Source organism: Cheilinus undulatus, linkage group 1 (assembly GCF_018320785.1).
Source record: "Cheilinus undulatus linkage group 1, ASM1832078v1, whole genome shotgun sequence".
Classification (NCBI taxonomy): Eukaryota; Metazoa; Chordata; class Actinopteri; order Labriformes; family Labridae; genus Cheilinus; species Cheilinus undulatus.
In genome coordinates this window covers 4,281,205-4,302,063 of record NC_054865.1, presented here as the reverse complement: position 1 = coordinate 4,302,063, position 20,859 = coordinate 4,281,205, and the positions used below count along the sequence as shown (strand labels likewise).

General features: G+C 41.8%; 4 protein-coding genes and 1 pseudogene across 4 annotated transcripts; 2 read left to right on the top strand and 3 right to left on the bottom strand.

The window, feature by feature from the left end:
• Positions 1-9,516: 9,516 nt before the first annotated feature.
• On the bottom strand, positions 9,517-10,138 carry LOC121519835 (histone H2A-like). The gene has a single exon (XM_041802905.1). The coding sequence runs from the start codon at positions 9,935-9,937 to the stop codon at positions 9,554-9,556; it is 384 nt and encodes a 127-aa protein (XP_041658839.1). The 5' UTR covers positions 9,938-10,138; the 3' UTR covers positions 9,517-9,553.
• A 44-nt stretch (positions 10,139-10,182) lies between these two features.
• On the top strand, positions 10,183-10,750 carry LOC121518585 (histone H3). Its single transcript, XM_041801020.1, has one exon. It carries the CDS (start codon positions 10,327-10,329, stop codon positions 10,735-10,737), a length of 411 nt encoding a protein of 136 aa, XP_041656954.1. The 5' UTR covers positions 10,183-10,326; the 3' UTR covers positions 10,738-10,750.
• Positions 10,751-14,383: 3,633 nt separating this feature from the next.
• LOC121518433 lies at positions 14,384-14,975 on the top strand (annotated as a pseudogene).
• A 927-nt stretch (positions 14,976-15,902) lies between these two features.
• Positions 15,903-16,292, bottom strand: LOC121518928 (histone H2B type 1-O-like). The gene has a single exon (XM_041801665.1). It carries the CDS (start codon positions 16,288-16,290, stop codon positions 15,922-15,924), a length of 369 nt encoding a protein of 122 aa, XP_041657599.1. The 5' UTR covers positions 16,291-16,292; the 3' UTR covers positions 15,903-15,921.
• Positions 16,293-19,634: 3,342 nt separating this feature from the next.
• LOC121518844 (histone H2B type 1-O-like) lies at positions 19,635-20,025 on the bottom strand. The gene has a single exon (XM_041801544.1). It carries the CDS (start codon positions 20,021-20,023, stop codon positions 19,655-19,657), a length of 369 nt encoding a protein of 122 aa, XP_041657478.1. The 5' UTR covers positions 20,024-20,025; the 3' UTR covers positions 19,635-19,654.
• Between the last annotated feature and the right edge of the window lie 834 nt (positions 20,026-20,859).

Below are 20,859 nucleotides of genomic sequence, written 5' to 3'. Positions count from 1 at the left end.
GACGCCACTGCCAGACAGCACATCTGCAGCATCTGCCCAAAACCAGAGAAGCTCTGCAAAAACTAGAGGTGAGCTAAGAAGAATCAGGCAGGTTAATGGACAAATTCTGCCTGTTTATCTGTTAAAGACACAGGCACCATGTACAAATTATATGAAATCTTTACTCTCTATTACTACAATTTTATAGTTGTCGCAATGACAAAATGAGGTATGCATGACAGACAAAAATGCAGCCAGCTTACCAAGAGCTACTTCATATTCATATTTTAGTCTATAGCTGTCTTGTAACTATTTTCTCTGACCAGATGGCAGTATACCAGAAGCTCAGGAATCAGAAGATGAGGCCAGCACCGCATCACTACAAGAGAGGACCTCTACAGCGTCTGCCCAAAACCAGACAAGGTTTTCAAAAAAGAGAGGTACGTTAAGAACACGGCAGGTTATTTGACTGTGCGACATTTAATATGCAACTTCAGTGCCTAGTGTGTAGTAAGCTAGATAGATGGAGTACAGTGAAAAAGCTAACTTCTATCAGACCAAGTTAGCCTGTAACTATCTGTTGCAATCAGAGGTGCAGGAACTATATCCACTAAATTTAATTCTCAACAAAATATGTTGTTTTTTTTAATAACTCTGACATGTTTTCCAATGAAATAATTGATCATAATTTCCTTTTCACTGCAAAAGTCAGCAAATTCATCAGAATAGTGTATGAACAGATATGCAAACCCACAAACTCTGTGTTAACAGGAAAAAACGCATTTAAATTTCATGTAGTTGCGGATTGTGAATGTGATTGTGATTTATAGACAAGCTTGAAGCTCTGGTATCTGCATCATGGTATCACAGAGGCTACATGGCTTTCTATTACATGATCAAGTTTTAAGGCTGTGAAAACCACAGGTGAGGGAGGAATATCCCTAAATATGCATATATTTAAAGCTGGGAGAACTGTGGTGAGTTGTGGGATAAACAGATTTATTAATTATCTGTAAAATCCTCCATCTTGAAAAATAAAAACAGCTTTGAACATTTTGTTCCCAAGTTTTTAACTGATATTAAGAATCTCTGAATCAAGGAAAATAATAATAAATAAAAGCTCACTAATGTCACCATCTTGGACATGCCCAATGTAATAAAATGTTGTTAGACATGTTAAACTTATTGGATTTACAGTTATCTCTACCTGATGCAGTAAAAAGAAATACACAAATTAGCTTCACTTTCAGAAAATAAATAATAAATTCACTTGATGACTCCTATTAATATATATGATCTGCATGCTTTGGGGAAATTCTCTGTTGAGTCTCTGTTAGTCTGGTATTTGCAGTCTCATCTTTGTTGTGCTTTAAGTAACTAAAGCACATGGCTGTAAGTCAGATTAAAAAACCAGTTACAGGAGTTTAAAACCAGAGATCCCTCAGCTACATTCTAACTAGGAGCCATAGATCTGGAAACATGTTTGTAATCACTTTAACCTGGACAACATCATTTTATCAGTCTAATTTCTTCTGATATTTAACACAGTATAGCTTACTTAAGGCCTACTCAGTTTACCTGCCCCACCTGTGCTGAATTTCATTTTGTTTTATTTCAGTGTTTATTTTTTTTAGTAATAAAGGCAAGCACTTCAATACAAACTAGCAAAAAGCAATATAATAAATGAAAAGGAGCAGAAAGAAGAATAAGCTTATATGATCAGCCCCTTTACCAGACAGTAATTAACAATGTAGATAATAAAACACAAAAACTTTAAATCAAATAGCTGCAGGGCCAAAGAAGCCCTCACTTCCCTCTATAAGAAACATGGATTCAACCTACACTTTATCTGGAAAAGAAGGTAAAAAAAAATGAATCCAAAAATACTACAGAGACAGAACCAAACTTTGCTTCAAGATCTCATCAGATCTTCTTAACATGATGGTTTTTATTCTAATTTTAAAGATGAAGTTTGATTTAGTTTCTTTGGTTTCTCTGTCCAGCTTGTTCCATAAACTGACTCCTCTCACAGAGATGATTAAATAAATAAGGAAAGATAGGTCATCATGTATTTGGTCTCAGTTAACAAATTTCCAATCTTGATTCAAAGCTAGCACCCATATACGTATACATATACACAAGTACATATGCATATACACACTAGGGATGTAACGATAACTGGTATAACGATAACCTGACATGCCAGATGGATGTGTGAAACACAGCTTCAATAGGAAACGTCTGAGAAAAGGCAGAGGAGTTGAAAAAAACTCGGAGTGTGATTGGATGAACGTTCTGTCTGTCATCTCTACGGGCCAGTAAGAGAAACAAAACACGTGGCGTAGCAGTTATCAAGCTGCGTGTGCAGCTACTAAGGATTAACGCGAAACATGGCGACTGTAGTCATGTAAGTACTCGACTTTTGTCGTTTTTTAAAAGAAACAACTCACTGCTGTTCTTTGTTCTTCTTTTAACAAAGAAATGTCAAGTTCTGATAAACTGGCGCTTTAGCAGCATCCACGCTAATCTCTTCCTCCATAACTGCACCAGCTCTTGCTGCTGCTTGTTAACGTCACGACTCTGCTGCGCCTGAAAGCACTGCCCCTTGTCGCTGATTGGTCCTGTCACTTTTTAATCGGGCCCAAACGTTTCAGATGGGTGCTTAACAAGATGGATTCACCAGTGAAAAACAAGGAAACGGGCGTGTCCATCTGCTTTGCAAGGTTAGTATAACGATAAACCGTGATAAAATTTGTGACGGTTATTGTTACCATTTCAAATTTTAATTATCGTCAAAACTGTGTTTGATTACCACACTTTAAAAAACTCACAGTGATACTGCTTAATTCATGGAGAAGCAGCAGCAGCTCTCTCAGAAGCGGGTGTGCATGTGCAGTTTGAACAGACACTGCTCTGCAGATTATAATTCATACTATTACATTTGCTTTTCCCTTATTTACAGAGTGGGCATGCAGCAGTACTTTCTGAACATTTTGAGCACAGTTCAACAATGCGATGATAATGATAACCATGATAGTTTTGGTCACAATAACTGTGATATGAAATTTTCATATCGTTACATCCCTAATACACACAGGTGTGCATACCAACACATAGACACATGTGCCTACATGTAGGTACATATAAAACAAAATAAACAAGTGAATAGAGGCAAAACAACTCGTAATTGAGCAAGTGGGCTAATCTCATTTCATTCATCCTTCAACAGGATAAATACCCTGCATTCAATTAGTAGTAAGTACAGACATAGAGGAGTCACGTTGATAGTTTGAGATAGTTAATTATAGGTCTCCATCTTTTAAAAAAAAAAAAATCAAATTCAATTGTGTTTTAGCTGTTATTTTTTTCCATTGATTATATGGACACTATCTTTTTATGCCATTGTTGTATTGTGGGAGGGTGTGGGTTACGCCAAGATAAGGTGATCATCTTCCATGCAATCAGTAAGAGTGTATGCAATACATAATTTTTCTGATTATTTACCAATCCCACTAGGGTCAAGCCTATAATATAGTACCTAGGGTCTAGGGTTAAATCAATGCCTAAGATGGATAGTATCTCTGAGTGGATACTTTGCAAACAAGATTTCAATCTTAAGAACTTCCAGAAGATATGTGTATGGTCTCCAATTTGATCCCTCCAACATAAATTTGTTATTCTTTGATCATATTTAGAAACAATATTGGCTGTTCTAAAAAATCTTATTAACAGTTTCCAACTAAATTTTTTCCAGGCTGGGCTGTTGGTGATTTTATGGGTTCTCTCACACACCTCCTCCAAGTCTTTTCCTCAATAATCGCATTTCATTCCGGTTCCTATTTCTCCTTAATTTCTGAAGTATTCCCTGTTATAAAAGATTGCAAACATTTATACACTTTTGATATTATTTTAACGCTGTCCTTCTCTAAGATGGAACTAATTCATTTTGATTCCAGTGGGGCCGGTGTTTTTCTTAATGCATCCCAATCTTTATGTGACATGAGATAGCTTCTGACTTGTAAATATTTGAAATGGTCCTTATGGCTGAGCCCATATTTATCTTTCAAATAATTTAATATTACACCCTTCAAATAGCTGATGGATTGCAATGATCCCTTTCTTTGCCCTGCCCTGAAAAACCAGGTCCATCCTATTCGGCAGAAAAGGTGCATGAGAGCTAGAGCTTTCTTCTAGTTCTGCGTCCTGTTTTGACGCAAAAAGCTATCGATACTGGGGTGGCTATTGTGTACCCTTGAAAACATACTCTGTTTGGTTTCCATACATGTGAATGTAAAACATTTTATTGTGAAATATTTTAAACATGTCTGCCATCACATAAAACACACACAAAAACAACCCTAAGTGCCCTCTTTGATAAAAAGACCTCCAAAAAACCATTGGGATGACTAAGAAAATATACAAAATATACAGACTCCTTAATATTAGTTATGTCAGCCCAACCCTGCTGTACTTTGGGCAGAAAATTCAATTTCTCTGTGGTGCACAATGAGTAAAAATGCAACAAACCATCACTTAAAAAGTCTGTCATGTTGCTGGGTGGGCATCGCTCTTCTGCATGCTCGCTGTGGCTTCCTGAGGTATTGTCCTCTCACCAGGTCTATTCTCATTTACCGGTTTATAGCATTCCACCCTCCACCTAAAATAAGATGAGGGGAGTCTGGATTTTGCCCTGAAACTTAACATTATTCTTTAATGTCTCTATTACAACAAATGTCTCACCATGTGATCTCAAGTGCTCACCAATGTGTGTGTCTGGGGACCTTGAAGCGAGTTAAGGAACCGTAGTCATAATGAAGGTGGTTCTTGTGCCCCTTCTGAATGATTGTTGGTACCTGCATGGATTGATTGATGAGCCAAAGATTTTCCTCGTACCTTCTGTATTGTCCATCCTAAATACTGCTGATCCCTCTCAAGTAAGTCCTGGTCAGAAACCTCCTTGTTGATCTCCAGTTCAGTCGGAGTTGGCTGGGCCTCCCCGATAGAGCGAAGATCCTTGTACCAGAGTCCAAAAAAAGTTAAAGCAGGGCTGGGTGAAGGCAGTGTGCCTTGATGTCTTTCCTCTTCAACATTTTGATCACCTCTCTAAATGTTTTTCTCTTTCTTTGAACTTCCACTGAGTAGTTGTGATCAAAGTAGACATTCAGACTCTGGAACCGGATGGTCCACTGCTCCCAAGCCTGCGGTAATATTGTTTGTTTTACTCTGTAGTCAGTAAAACGTATGATTACCAGTCGTGGAGGGGCACTCAGCCCCCTCTGCATTGTTGCAGCTGATCTGTGAGCTCTCACTATGTTGATGTCGAGATTGTCAGGGAGTTTTAATGAGGAAAGTAAAAAGTCAACTAGAAATGCGTGGATGTTTTCTCTTTCCGCAGATTCTCTGTTGGAAAATTCTGATATTATTGCATCTCTGAGCACTGTCCAAATGATTGATGTTAGCTGTTATACTAGCCTCCTTTCTGAGCAGGTGTGCCAATGTCCTCTCCTGCTGTGTGCTCCTGTCCTCCGTCTCACTCACCCTTTGCTTCGTTGGGGTGATTCTTTCATTCAGCATATCAATTCTCTGTTTTATCGCACTCACCAATGATTCGAGTCTTTCGAGTGAGGCTTTAGTGTCTTTGAAAGAGTGGTTATTCTCTTGTTGGAGGCTCCTTAGTTCGGTTAGCATCTCCAATACTCCACTAGCATGCTTGTTAGTCTCCTGTGGGGATGAATGCTGTTGCAGTGCTGCTGGCGTTCGCTGCCTCTGGTCTGACTCTTGGATCTCTTAAATGCACACGCCGCGTTTCGTTTTGTTCGGGGTTTTATTGTTGTTGTGTTTAAGTATTCTGTTAATTTGCTCTGACTCTGTAGTCTGGTTTCCATTTGTTGAAGTATAATAGGGCTATTTAACTTCTCGGGCCCGGCAGAGTGGAGTAAGTAACTCAGGCATTGGATGTGAGGTCACCAGAAGTTGACTAGTAGCACTAGACCCTGGCAACACATCACTCCGACCCTCATCCACCTCCACTGGCTCCCTATCAAGTCCCGTATCAACTACAAAGTCCTCCTCCTCACATACAAATCTCTCCATGCTCTGGCTCCCCAGTACCTTTCTGATCTCCTCCATCCATACACACCATTCCACAACCTTCGATCTTCAGACACCGGCTTACTTTCCATGCCCAAAACCAAACTCCGAACCTATGGAGACAGAGCCTTCAGTGCTGCAGCCCCACCCTCTGGAACACTCTTCCTGCAGACATCCGTAGCGCTCCATCTCTGGACATTTTCAAAAAACGTCTCAAGCACCACCTGTTCACCACAGCCTACAGTCTTCACTAAACCACCCTTACACTCATCCTACCTTCACATAGTTTGTCCATGTCTATGTGTTCCTGTAAAGCCCTTGGGTTTCTTGAAAGGCTATATAAATTCAAGATCTTATTATTATTATTATAGTATATATAGCATTTTTATTATACTGTTTATTATTCGCAATGTAGCTAGTATTTTTATTGTTTTATTATTATCCATACTAACTTATTTTTATATTTCTTATGCCTATTTTCTGCATCTTTTGTTATTATTTTTAAAAGAATCTAAATAACTTTTTCTTTTTTGAAAGAGTTTTCAATCCTTATGCCATCACTTGTTTGTCAGTCACATTCTTCTGGGCAAGACATTGGATTTTACAGTTTTTTTCATATAAACCTATCGATATTTCCAAAAATGTCCAATTTCTGTTTTTTTAGGTCCTCATTTAATGTCATCAGTGCTGCTTGTGACCTGTTTCTTTTTGAATATCTCCTTTTTGATTTCTATATCAGTACAGTCATGGTTTTTATAAACAGCAAAGAGAGGCAGATGGTCACTCATATCTGTCATCAGTATCCCACACTCCACTTTGTCTGCTGTTGTATTTGTAAAAATATTATCTATAACAGCTGCACTCTGTGATGTAATTCTTGTTGGTTATGTAATTACTGGAAAAAGACTCAAACTTAACATTGAATTTATGAAGTCAGTTGATGACCTCAAATCACAAGGATTTTCTAGATCAATATTAAGTCCTCATATAGAAAAACAGCCTTATTATAAGTTCTGTCAAACATCTCCATAATTAGATCTATAAATGACTCTACACAGGTACCTGCTGCTCTGTAGACGCAACTGTAACTCATGTGTGGGGGACCAGGTTAAGTCTTTCTGGGCAAGTGGGCAAATTATGTTTTGCGCATGGCAGTGGAAACACTGCACACCCAGTAGGTGAACAGTGACATGGGATTAACTTGGGTCCCTTTAAGATGCTGTGTCTATTTGATGAATTATTTCATGGATTAATTATGTGACTTTTGTAGTAACAGGGAAATGAAGGACATCAGTTTGATAAAGGGGACATGTCAGAAGTTTTGAAAAAAAAACAAGAATTTGTTATTTTGTAAACATGGTAGGAGTACAACAAAACTGAAGCCTTTTGGTCTGCATATGAATGAACAATACTCTGCATTTTGAACATTTATTAGCACATAGTGGGGTGGATAATATTCGAAATCTGGGCTTGATTAAGCCATTGATAAGCTATTTAAAAGCCCTCCGTCACCTGGCCTTTAATAGATTTTAGTTCTGTGACACCTAGGGGGTTGTGTGTGCAAGAGGTATTTAGTTAAAGGTGCAGTGTGTAATATTTAGCCTATTAGCATTTAGCAAAACAAGCTTGGTTAAAATGAAACATAACATTTATAAGTAGATTGATCTAAATTAGTGCTGACATCTGATAACACATTTTTTAAATTTATGTTTTAAATTAACTCAGAATAAGCCTTTTATTCATACATAGGAGGGTCCCCTCCAAGGGCGCTGCCATCTTGGATTTTTGCATTTTGCCTGTTTCTATGGCACCATAGAAGGAACCAAATAACAGTTAAGCATGTATTGATTTTTAAACTTCACTTGTTTCCACAGTTATCACCAGAGAAATGAGCATCACACTCCAGAATTGACTGTTAGATGTTGATAGTCCCATTTTTACACACCTTTAATGGTTGGTAAAACTATGTATTTTTCCTGACTGTGGGACAGTCCTGTATGGTCTCAACCAAGTCAGTACTTCATTGGATGACCAATGGAATCAATCTGATAGTGTTTCAGTTCTAGTTAGAAGTTAAAGTTCTTACAACTCTGTAACTTGTCCTTTTCATGCCCATTTAGGTAAACAAACTGTTGTTAAAAGAACCTGGACACCAGAGGAATGTGCTGCAGTAGAACGCCATTTAAAGAAATTCATTCTGATGAACCAAGTCCCAGGAAAGGAGGACTGTCAGCGCTGCATCTCTGCAGAACCTCAAGCCCTGAAGAGTCGAGACTGGAGGGCAGTGAAGTACTTTGTTAAAAATCGAATTGCTTCTCTGCGAAGAAAGTTAGAGTGAAAGTGTTTCTCTGTACAGGGTAAAAGATAGGCTTGTAGGAGGAAGTGCTATAATATTTGAGATAGCCCTACTGGAGGCAGAACAGAACACGAAAATGTTTTTATATTCTCTGAAGTCTCATATATATAAAATAGATTCTTGCATTATAACGTACACTGAGCTCAGGTGCATCAACTTCCCACTCAGTCTGACTATTTATTTCTGAAATTATTCAGTGAATGTGCTGCAGTATTCATAAATATAACCACTTTACATTAAAATGTTTATTCCAGAATCTACTTAATATATCTGAGACTGTAGAGCATCTGAAAACATGTTTGTGCTCTGTTTTACCTCCAGTAAGGGCATCTGAAATACTAAAGCTGTCAAAGTTGCCAATGTTATCATGTTTTTATGTTATTATATTTTGTTCTTATCAACACAAGGAGCTGTCAGACTGCTTTCCTGTAATCAAAGCTCACAGTAATAATCAGCAGTTGATTCATGTTCAGCAGGTGATTGTTTTTTGATCATCACTGCCCTGTCTACCCAATGTGAGGAGAGAAGATGCAGGATGTAAACCTCTGATGCAGCCTTGCAGTATTTTGTTAATAAAAAACCTATAGAAACAACTGATATCTCCATCTAGTTTTTGGTCCCTGCAAAGGTAGAAGGACTAGAAATATCTGTGTGTGTGTGGAAGTGGATCCCACAAGTGACAAATGCTAGAAACGTGTCCCATAAGTGACCAAAAAAACTAGCACAGAGAAAAAAAGTTTAGAATATGGCTAACCTAAAGTGATTGAAAATTTTGTTGATTTTTTTTAAGCTTGCCTGATTTTTTACAGAGGTCTAAAAAATTAGCACAGGAAAAAAGTTTAGAATATGGCTAACCTAAAGTGACTGAAAATTTTGTTATTTTTTTTTAAGCTTGCCTGATTTTTTTACAGTGGTCTGGGACCAAAGGAAAGGGTGGGCCCCACAATTGGGTAAAAAACGTGGGGCCCCGCAAAGTGACAAATACGAGTAGGGGTGTGTGTGTGTGTGTGTGTGTGTGTGTGTGTGTGTGTGTGTGTAAAGTGAATAGTTAGGACAGTGTCTCTTTATTTGTGATGTTGGTGGCTCTTAAAAGAGCCGTTGTGTTGTTGGGACCAGGTCTGGTCTGGTCTACTTCTTGGCGGCCTTCTCGGTCTTCTTGGGCAGCAGAACAGCCTGGATGTTGGGCAGCACGCCGCCCTGAGCGATGGTGACTCCTCCCAGCAGCTTGTTGAGCTCCTCGTCGTTGCGGACAGCCAGCTGCAGGTGACGGGGGATGATCCTGGTCTTCTTGTTGTCCCGGGCAGCGTTTCCAGCCAGCTCCAGGATCTCAGCGGTCAGGTACTCCAGCACAGCCGCCAGGTAGACGGGGGCTCCGGCTCCCACACGCTGGGCATAGTTCCCTTTGCGGAGCAGCCTGTGGACACGACCGACCGGGAACTGGAGCCCGGCACGGGAGGATCGGGACTTTGCCTTGGCTCTGGCCTTTCCGCCTGTCTTGCCTCTTCCGCTCATCTTGGCTCTCTTTCTAGAGTGTGGACTCAGAGAAATGATGTCTGAGAGCGGACTCAGCCTGTCTTTATCTCCGCGGAGTTCCCGCGCCTTTTCCTGCCGGGCTAATGACAAAAGAGGCTTCCAGCAGAGCAGCGGAGGGAGGGCGGCCCTCAGCTCACTTTTGGCGGACAGTTTGAAGGCTGTTCTTCCCTCCAAGCAGCCTGTGGACACTGAGGCGGGGGCTGAGCCCCCCTCCTCTTCTGTCCTGTCCAGCGGGGCTGAGCTCCAGGAGCCCGTCACCAATCAGAGTCCGGAGGTCTGAAGCAGCGTCACATTTCACAGCCTCTCCTCCTTTAAGAGCAGCTCGTCTCCGCTCTCCAACACAAACTTCCTCCTGCTCACAGAGAGACATGGCTAGAACCAAGCAGACCGCTCGTAAATCCACCGGAGGCAAAGCCCCCAGGAAGCAGCTGGCCACCAAGGCTGCCCGCAAGAGCGCCCCGGCCACCGGCGGCGTCAAGAAGCCCCACCGTTACAGGCCCGGTACCGTGGCCCTCAGAGAGATCCGCCGCTACCAGAAATCCACCGAGTTGCTCATCCGCAAGCTGCCCTTCCAGCGCCTGGTCCGAGAGATCGCTCAGGACTTCAAGACCGACCTGCGCTTCCAGAGCTCGGCCGTCATGGCTCTGCAGGAGGCCTCAGAGGCTTACCTGGTCGGCCTCTTTGAGGACACCAACCTGTGCGCCATCCACGCCAAGAGGGTCACCATCATGCCCAAAGACATCCAGCTGGCCCGCAGGATCCGTGGAGAGAGAGCCTAAACCGTCCCATCAACAATCCTGAACCACAACGGCTCTTTTAAGAGCCACCACTCTGTTACTCAAAGAGTCTCTCCTAACTCTCAGACCACTGTTGGTGTTTTAGAAAGTGGTTTTAAACGCGATGACTGATTCTCTCCACAAAAGAAGCCATAGCAAAGATATGGCACGAATAAACTCGCTCCACGACCACAGACCTACACGTGAGCTCACCTCACGTAGGTGGGGTGTAAATACCTAACGAGGTGAGGAATAATTAAGTCATAAGAGACACAGAACAGGTAGATGTATTGTTGTTCAGTTTTAGATCTGATGTCAATATTTGGGCTGAATGAGTGTAGATGTGGAGCTGTCCTTGGTGCTGAAGACTGATCCTGACAGCAGTCAGAGAGAGAGAGGCAGAGATAGGCTCACTGTGATCAGCTGATTCTGAGCTAACCTCCTGTATATTCTGACTGACTGTTGACTTGATATTCTATTTCTTTGGACAGTTGTTGGAAGGTTTTCTGTGGATAAAACATGAGCAGAGAATAAAAGGATGGAGCTATTTTTCTCGTGTGTGTGGTTAATGTTGCTGTGCTGTAATAAACACGTTGTTTGGTTGATCTGTTGCTCATTCATCCACCAACTCAGTCTCCAAGGCTTCACAAGTTTACAGTCTAAAACTGAAAGGAGGAATCCTCAGCTGACCAGTGCTGCCACCATGTTTAGTCATTTTTAGACAAATGTGGAGCCTTTAGACTTTATTGAGTGGATCCAGTGAAAAACGAGTAAAAACACTCAATTTGTTGATCCAGGGTTCATCCACAATTTAAATATTCAAGACTTTAGTTGAAGAACTTTAGAAGACCTCAATGTAGAAAAAAGTTCAGACCGCTTATTGAAGGAAATGGTTGAAAATGAGTACAGCGGAGCTGCTGGTGAAATACACTGTTTATGAAATGTTAGATGGTAAAGGACAGAAATATTGAAGTCATTAACACCAACACTGGATGACTTTTGGCACATTTAATACTTCTATTCAGCCAATATACAGCAGAGTGATTTTATCATGTTGATACTGTTTAACAGCTTCAAGACGATTCAAAACAAGACAAAAAAGAATGAATCAAATCAATTCAGCCAGAAGATGAAGATCAGATAAAGGCACGTCTTTGTCACAGTTCCTCCAAAAATGTAAGACCTCTCACTGCTAAAAGAAGACTTTTGAAGACTTTTGTGGCCTTCAGTGTCCAAAGTCTAACTTAAGACTTCTCAAGAGTCCACAGGAACCCTGTTGGTCATTTATCAGCCCCTCTGTGGTTCAACAATCAGGATTATTTAGAAGATCTTTAAACAGAAGAACATAGAAACAGACTTTTCAACCATATTTCTCCCTTTTTTCCACTTGAGGGCATTTTTTAAAAATCAGTTTTCAGATTGTGTTCAGGAGGGTTTTTTTAGTAATTTTTAGGGCTGTCAAAATTGACGAGTTAATGCAGATTAATCCACCATTATGATTAATCTGATTAAAAATTGTAACTCAATTAACCCATCTACAGCGCAGAATGACTCAAAATCCCTGAAACGTCTCTGCCAATGCATTTTGGGCAGTTTGTTCAAGTAGGGTTACCGTCGAGCATGCCGCTGCACATGCGTAAATGGAGCGTTGATCCGGTAGCGACCAACCAACTCAATAAGGAAGACGCTAAACAGCACATCGCTCCTCTGGATGGGAAATCTGAGTACAAATAAAACAAGACGGGACAGTGTTCTTTCTTGAGTCTGTTTGCTTATGCAAAATGAAACGAGATTAATAAAGATTAAAAATGAATGATATTAAATCATGATTAATCTAAATTAATCCACAGCAACACTGTGATTAATCTGATGAAAAATTTTAATCGTTTGACAGCACTAGTAATTTCTGATCATGTTGATGAGATAGAGGTATCAAAAAAGTTTGTATCAAATATGATTCAACAGGCTTTAAGGGGTTAAACTTTGAACTGAAAACTGAAAAAGCAAACAATCTCAACATTTTAGATGATTTAATGAGCCTTGATATTTTCTTTAGCAATGAGTTTAAATCAGACTTTAATAGACTTTAAACATCTTAACTTACAAAACTAAAAAATAAATGAATATTTATTTTTATTAAATTTTGTTCAGTATGTTCAACAACACGTTAGTAAAAGACCTGACTGGTTAATGGCTATTTAATCTGAAAAATGTTCAGAGAAATCAATGTAGAAAAAGAGAAGATAAAAAGTGAGACATTTATTTATTTATCCCTTTTTTGGGGGGGGGGGGTTAAAAGACAGATAAGTGATATTCAAGAGGTGGTGAGACTTTTATTTTGAAAGTCTCTTGTATTGTGTATGAATTTCTCCCCCAAATGAATCAGAATAAATGTGTGAAAATATAACACTGTGTTTGTTTTCATTTGGCATATAGACACCATAAATATGACTCAGCATATATTTATTTAAAAACAGATTCATTTTTATACAGTCACAGAATTTTCATTAATATTTAATAAAATTCAATTAATTTTTTAGTGTTAATTGATCAACCTAATTGCCATCTATTTGTGCATAAAATGGGAATGTAGTAAGAGGTTGATATGATAGATTTATTTTGTAGGTTGAATGTTTTTCCTGTTTGTTTATTTGTCATGAATCATGTGAAACAACATGCCAACTCTCTTTTTTGTCCTGTTTTTAACCTGCTCCATTCTGAATGAAGAATTTCAAATCAATGTAAAGAAGAGAAATGAGAAGAAAGGAGAAAACTAAGTTGTCCTCCGTCCTCTTTTGTCACCTTCAACCTTTCAAGGTCAGACAAACCTGCAGTAAAGCCAGAAGAAGTGACAGGAACACTGATGGAAATCAACAAACAACAACATCTTCACTTGATATCTCCTGCTAGTTTGACTGAAGAGCTGAAACAATGAAGCTCATCTTCACAGCAGTGATGACATTACCCAGGCCAGATAAATCAACACATTGTGATCCAGTAGAAGTAGTTGATGTTGTCATGAATGACACGGTGGGCTCGGTGTCTCTTCTATCAGAGCCAGCAACCTAAAAACCTGAAGGATTCTTTGCTCAGTGCTCAGCTGCTATGAAGCCTGGCCTCGTCCTCATCAGTGTGTTTGCTGCTCTCTGAAAAAGTTGATTTCATGCTCAAACAAAGTCAAACAGATGACTGCTTTAGTTTGGTGTCCATCAATAAACGTGTGACTCAGCACCAACATTCATTTCCACTCAGCTTTGACACATTTGAGATGATTTTAGGAGCCAAACGAGGAGGAGAAGCTGCCAGCAGTGACAGCGTGAGGATGAGTGTGTGACTTTTGGAGTGTGTGTGAAGAAAAGGAAGAGAAGCTGAGAGCTAAACCTGAGTTCAATGTGAAGAGAAACAAGTCCGCTATCTGCTCCCTTCACTGCCAGCCTTCAGAGCGTCTCCCACCTTTAGTTTGAGCACTTTTAGCGGGAGCAGAAAACACAAGTGGACCTGTTTAAGACCGGACAGAGGAGCCGCGAGCGCCATTGAGTCTCTACGGCTCTCATGGTGGCTTTAAGTGCAGCCTCCCGCTCTGGATTTTCTATCTCTCCTCTCTGAGTGTGTGTGATCTCTCGTGTTGTGAACACATCTCATCTAAACCATGGCAGAAGAAGCTCCAGCAGCTCCAGCCGCCGCTCCGGCTAAAGCGGCCAAGAAGAAGACTTCCAAGGCCAAGAAGAGCGGGCCCAGCGTCAGCGAGCTCATCCTGAAAACTGTGGCCGCGTCCAAGGAGCGGAGCGGGTGTCCCGGGCTGCTCTCATGTAGGCTCTGTCTGCCGGAGGCTACGATGTGGACAAGAACAAGGCCCGCGTCAAGACCGCCGTCAAGAGCTTGGTGGCCAAGGGAGCCCTGACTCAGGTCAAGGGGGCCGGAGCCTCTGGATCCTTCAAGATCAGCAAGAAGGCAGCGGAGCCCAAGAAGGCAGCCAAGAAGAAAGCCCTGCTAAAGCCAAGAAGCCCGCAGCAAAGAAGCCCGCAGCGGCCAAGAAGCCCAAGAAAGCGGCAGCTAAGAAACCAGCAGCTGCTGCTAAGAAGTCTCCCAAGAAGGCCGCTAAGAAACCTAAAGCAGCGCCCAAGAAAGCAGCCAAGAGCCCCAAGAAGGCAGCACCCAAGAAGGCCCCCAAAGCCAAGAAAGCACCAGCAAAGAAAGCTGCCAAGCCCAAAGCCAAGAAGGCAGCACCCAAGAAGAAGTGAGCTGTTTGCACTCAAACACACACAAAACAAACAAAGGCTTTTTTAAGAGCCACACAACAGCAAAGAGCACAATCCACACAAAACACACTCAATATGCTACATGTCCTTCAGGCGTGTAAGGGAACGATCAAAACAATCACAATCAAAATCACACAAACACAACACTCCACAACAACACTAGCTGGACCTCTTTAAAAACACTCCAACATTCACAATGCACATCCTCATTACGGTGAACAACACATTCAACAAACTCATTACCTTCTTTAACTCACAACAATTATCACGGGCTCCATTACTCAGCTTCAATCCTGGACACTCAAACGGACTTCACACTCTCTCACATACTTTTATTACAATCTTCAAGGCCTTTCCCGCTCAGCCTCAGCGATCATCAAACACACAGCAGAGGTCGGGAGCTCACATCACAGTCTACTCAGATCTTGCTGTTGCATGTGTTTCATGGAGACTTGGAGCTGACCCACAGACATCCAAGCCACCATGTTTATCAACATTTACATGACCTATTGATCATCAAAGACTTATCGTCGACCCCTATCATCTGCTATTGTTCTGCTGCTCGCGGGCATGTCCTCCAATCAGAGCGCGCAGCTCACATTGGGCAGCGGGAGAAATCCTCTCCAGCAGCAGCAACAGAGCCAGAAACCTCCAAATATCACATGTGGAGAATTTGGGGGGATTTAAGTTTCTATAAATACATGCTATTGTAGAAATGTCCCAATATTAGTCGTGTCGCTCTCGTGGATCTTTAACGTGATGGAGTCATGATATGACGTCATCCATGATTTGATCTCAGGCTGTATGATCTACACCAACATTAATTAAATATATAATTGAGGAGCTACAGGAAGAATTGAGCTCTTAATATATGTGGTGGGTGGTCCTGAAAAGGACCTTTGGTTCGGTTTCCAGACTAAGAGCAGGTTTACTTGGAGCTGGTGTACTTGGTGACGGCCTTGGTGCCCTCAGACACGGCGTGCTTGGCCAGCTCTCCGGGCAGCAGCAGGCGGACGGCGGTCTGGATCTCCCTGGAGGTGATGGTGGAGCGCTTGTTGTAGTGAGCCAGACGGGAGGCCTCCCCGGCGATGCGCTCAAAGATGTCACTCACAAACGAGTTCATGATGCCCATGGCCTTAGAGGAGATCCCGGTGTCAGGGTGGACCTGCTTCAGGACCTTGTACACGTAGATGGCGTAGCTCTCCTTCCTCTTAGTCCTCCTCTTCTTGCCGCTCTTGGTGGCCTTAGAGACGGCTTTCTTGGAGCCCTTCTTCGGTGCTTTCACTGTATCAGGCATGGTGCTGGTCTAACAGACGGATGAGCTCCAGCCGGACGGCCCCCTCTTTTTCTCTCAGTCTTGGTGGGAATCAGAATGCGCTGTTACTCAGACAGGATTGGCTGAGATTGGAGCTCATGAGGCTGAGTAGCAGAGGGGGATGGAGTCCTGTTCAGGGGGGTCTGCAGGAACTCTGAGTCCATGAAAAGATAGCAGCAGCACAGAAAATAGCGATGGGAATTTCGGGTCTTTGGAGTGATCCGGCTCATTTGGCTTAGTTTGTTTATAGGAGTTGACTCTTTTCACTCCTGAACGGCTCTTTCATTGGTACAAATTTGGCTTCATTCAATCAGCTAAAAGTAGCAACGTCTAGACCAGTGATTAATATCTGAACAGTTCTTTTTTGCTGAAATGACTCAGTATGCTCAGAATGAACCCAAACTTTAAATGCAGAGTATTAAAGTCTTTTACATGAGGTTGTGTGTAGCAGTTGTGGTGCATTTATCCAAGCTGTGTGATAGATAATCCTGTCATTGTAGCATGTTAAACAGAAACAAAAATAGAACAAAACGGTCCAGATAAATTCACCATTCTATCTAAAATGAGTCGGCTGTTCTCACCAGCTCGTTTGCTAATGACACATGAGCAGGAGCAGCAGATCTTAGTGTTGTGTATCTATGTGCTTTAGAAGTTTACTATTGGACCAAATGCAGTAAGTGATTGTTAGTAGAACACGCAGAAGTCTCCCAGTAAGTCAAAAGTGTAAACCAGTGGCCAACATGCATGATCTCCATAATGAGGCCTTCATCAGTGGTAGTTTTCATATCATTTTCAGAAGTGCTCGCTTATGTCAGTATATTATATATCTGCTGCTTTGTTCATTTTAAATGACGTCATTAGTTGTGTGTGCACTCTTTGATTGCTGAGCTGTCTAATAGGCTACTCTCCCACTGGCCGAAAAACCAATTTAAACCCTCTAATGTGTTCTAATCAGCATTTAGACCCGGGTCGACTGACCCGGCAATGGACATGGGTTTTTATCGGCTCCAGTGGGAACATCACACCCGGGTGAACACGGGATGACTTTGGCGTAACATGCCTACGTTTATATTAGTTTAAGTAATACTTTTATATGACTGCTGTGATCTCTTAGATCCTTTATGTTGTTGCATAGAAACTTTATTTTGTCTGCTGCGTGTTTAAGCCTGAGGAGGCAGGAGTTTAAAGGCAGAAGTTTCACAGCAGGCAGCGCAGTTTAACGGCACATATAAACACAAAAATGCTTTTCTGGCTCACTCTTGTCATAATGAAGATATCTGCTGAAAGCTAGTATTTTTTCGTGAACAAGTCAGGCTTCTACAGCCTTGGATTTCTCATGGTTTGTCACATGAAGCGCGGCAATTAAAAACGCAGCTGGAGAATCTGAGCCTTTTCTAAAAGGTTGTTTGTATTTCCCTTTATCACATGTCTGCTCCTTGGAAATGACTCTATAGTCTTTATTTTAGTTTTCACACGTAAATCTCAGTCTGAAAACTGCCGTCTCCTCCATCAGAAGTTTTCGTGTTAAGACATCAAAAAGATCGATGTTTGCCTAATAATTTCCAAGAAGCATGTAGATGTGAACATTTGAAATAGAAAAATGTTTAGAAAAGGTTCTCCTTAACTTTATTTTGCTGCGCTCAGTAGGAAGTGCTGAGCTTTACTGGATAATCCATGAGAAATTCAAATATGTCAGTAGAACATTAATGATTCTCAGAGGATGTCTTTGTTATAGAAAGACTGGGCTAGAAAAGCAACGTGATGACATCAGCTTGACGCACCAGAGGAAAACAGAAAAAAGCCACGCAGCTCGTCTGCTGGCTATCAGACCCAGGTCTGCTGGCAATGGGAAAGGAGTCACTTGCCGAGTGTTGGCGGGTTTACCCGCGTTTATAAAACCCGCTTTTACACGCTAATTCTAGAGGGAAAGCGGTGTGAATGAGCAGTAGCCTCGTTGCCATAAGGTTGTGTTGAAGTGAGATGCAGGAGCTGTGGGACATGTTGACATCCAGACATGAAAGAATTTTGCGGCTGTTTTGACATGATGCTGGGTGTGTTTGCAGTGAAGAGTTGTTGAAAGTTTAATGAGACATGAGTTTGTTTGAGTGTAAAATCAGAGCATATGCGTCCAGAGAAGTGTGACTGTGAATAAAGTGAATAATTAAGGAGCTGTCTCTTTAGAGGTGATGTTGGTGGCTCTTAAAAGAGCCGTTGTGTTGTTGGGATCAGGTCTGGTCTGGTCTGGTCTACTTCTTGGCGGCCTTCTCGGTCTTCTTGGGCAGCAGAACAGCCCAGAGAGCTGGCCAAGCACGCCGTGTCTGAGGGCACCAAGGCCGTCAACAAGTACACCAGCTCCAAGTAAACCTGCTCTTAGTCTGGAAACCCAACCAAAGGTCCTTTTCAGGACCACCCACCATTTACAAGAGCTCAATCCCTTGAACTGCTTTAGCTGATGAACGATGAAGGTTCATTTTACCAGTATTGTAGTTTAGTGCTTTTATCATGAGCGCATCCTGTTTCAGATAGAAAGAAGAACACTTCACCAACATCAAGGGGATAGAGTTATTTTATTGCAAGATTCTTCACTTCTAAAAGTGAGTGGGAATAATCTGGGATATTTAGCCTCAAACGCAGCAAACAATCTCTGCCAATGAAATCTAAACTGCTGAAAATGACTCCATTCAAAGATTTTCTTTCTTGTCTGCTGTGTTTCTTCATCTACTCATGTACTGATGATTGGTGGCTAGATGTGTGATTGTTGTTTTCAGTGGATCACGTGGGAAGATTAGAGGATATCTCTGATGACTGACAATCTCAACACACCTGCACGGTGAGCTCAGTGACGTCATTCGGACACAAAGAAGAATCTGTAAAGATCTCTAAATCGACACAGATATCCTCTTATCTTCCCACGTGATCCACTGAAAACAACAATCACACATCTAGCCACCAATCATCAGTACATGAGTAGATGAAGAAACACAGCAGACAAGGAAGAAAAAAATCTTTGAATGGAGACATTTTCAGCAGTTTGGATTTCTTTGTCAAAGTCAGCATTGACAGAGATTGTTTGCTGCGTTTGAAGCTAAATATCCCAGATTATTCCCACTCACTTTTAGAAGTGAAGCATCTTGCAATAAAATAACTCTATCCCCTTGATGTTGGTGAAGTGTTCTTCTTTCTATCTGAAACAGGATGCGCTCATGATAAAAGCACTAAACTACAATACTGGTAAAATGAACCTTTCATCGTTCATCAGCTAAAGCAGTTCAAGGGATTGAGCTCTTGTAAATGGTGGGTGGTCCTGAAAAGGACCTTTGGTTCGGTTTCCAGACTAAGAGCAGGTTTACTTGGAGCTGGTGTACTTGGTGACGGCCTTGGTGCCCTCAGACACGGCGTGCTTGGCCAGCTCTCCGGGCAGCAGCAGGCGGACGGCGGTCTGGATCTCCCTGGAGGTGATGGTGGAGCGCTTGTTGTAGTGAGCCAGACGGGAGGCCTCCCCGGCGATGCGCTCAAAGATGTCACTCACAAACGAGTTCATGATGCCCATGGCCTTAGAGGAGATCCCGGTGTCAGGGTGGACCTGCTTCAGGACCTTGTACACGTAGATGGCGTAGCTCTCCTTCCTCTTAGTCCTCCTCTTCTTGCCGCTCTTGGTGGCCTTAGAGACGGCTTTCTTGGAGCCCTTCTTCGGTGCTTTCACTGTATCAGGCATGGTGCTGGTCTAACAGACGGATGAGCTCCAGCCGGACGGCCCCCTCTTTTTCTCTCAGTCTTGGTGGGAATCAGAATGCGCTGTTACTCAGACAGGATTGGCTGAGATTGGAGCTCATGAGGCTGAGTAGCAGAGGGGGATGGAGGCTGAGTCCTGTTCAGGGGGGTCTGCAGGAACTCTGAGTCCATGAAAAGATAGCAGCAGCACAGAAAATAGCGATGGGAATTTCAGCTCTCTAAAGTGATCAGGTTCATTTGGCTCAGTTTGTTTATATGGTTCCACTCTTTTCACTCCTAACAGCTCTTTTTCTTTCTTTTTCTTTTTCTTTTTCCTTTTTTTTTGGTACAACTATGGCTTTATTAAATCAGCTAAACATAGTAACGTCTAGACCAGTGACTGATACATGCACATATTTGTAGATTTAGTTTTAACCCAAACATCAAATGTAAAGGATACAACTCTATACTTGTCTGTGTGTCCAAAACAGATTTTGTTTCCTTCCAGTGAGCAGTTGCCGTTCATGTATCCAAGCATGGTTTAACTGACATTACTCACAACGCTTGACATGCGTCTCGGTGTAAAACACTGATTTAGTAGCTGTCCAAGAGAAGTGGCCATGCCTTTGGCCAAATGTGTGACATTAAGACAATCCCCTCTTTCAGTTGTTTTTAACAGCAAAAACACGGAGAAAGAGACTAGACGACCATCCCTGAAGAGTTGGCTTTATGAACGACTCGTTTGTGGACATCCCTTCTGTAAAGAATGAACCTTGGTGAGTCCTACTATATCATTATGTATATAAATGCTTTCATATTCCTCACATGCTGATTTCTAAA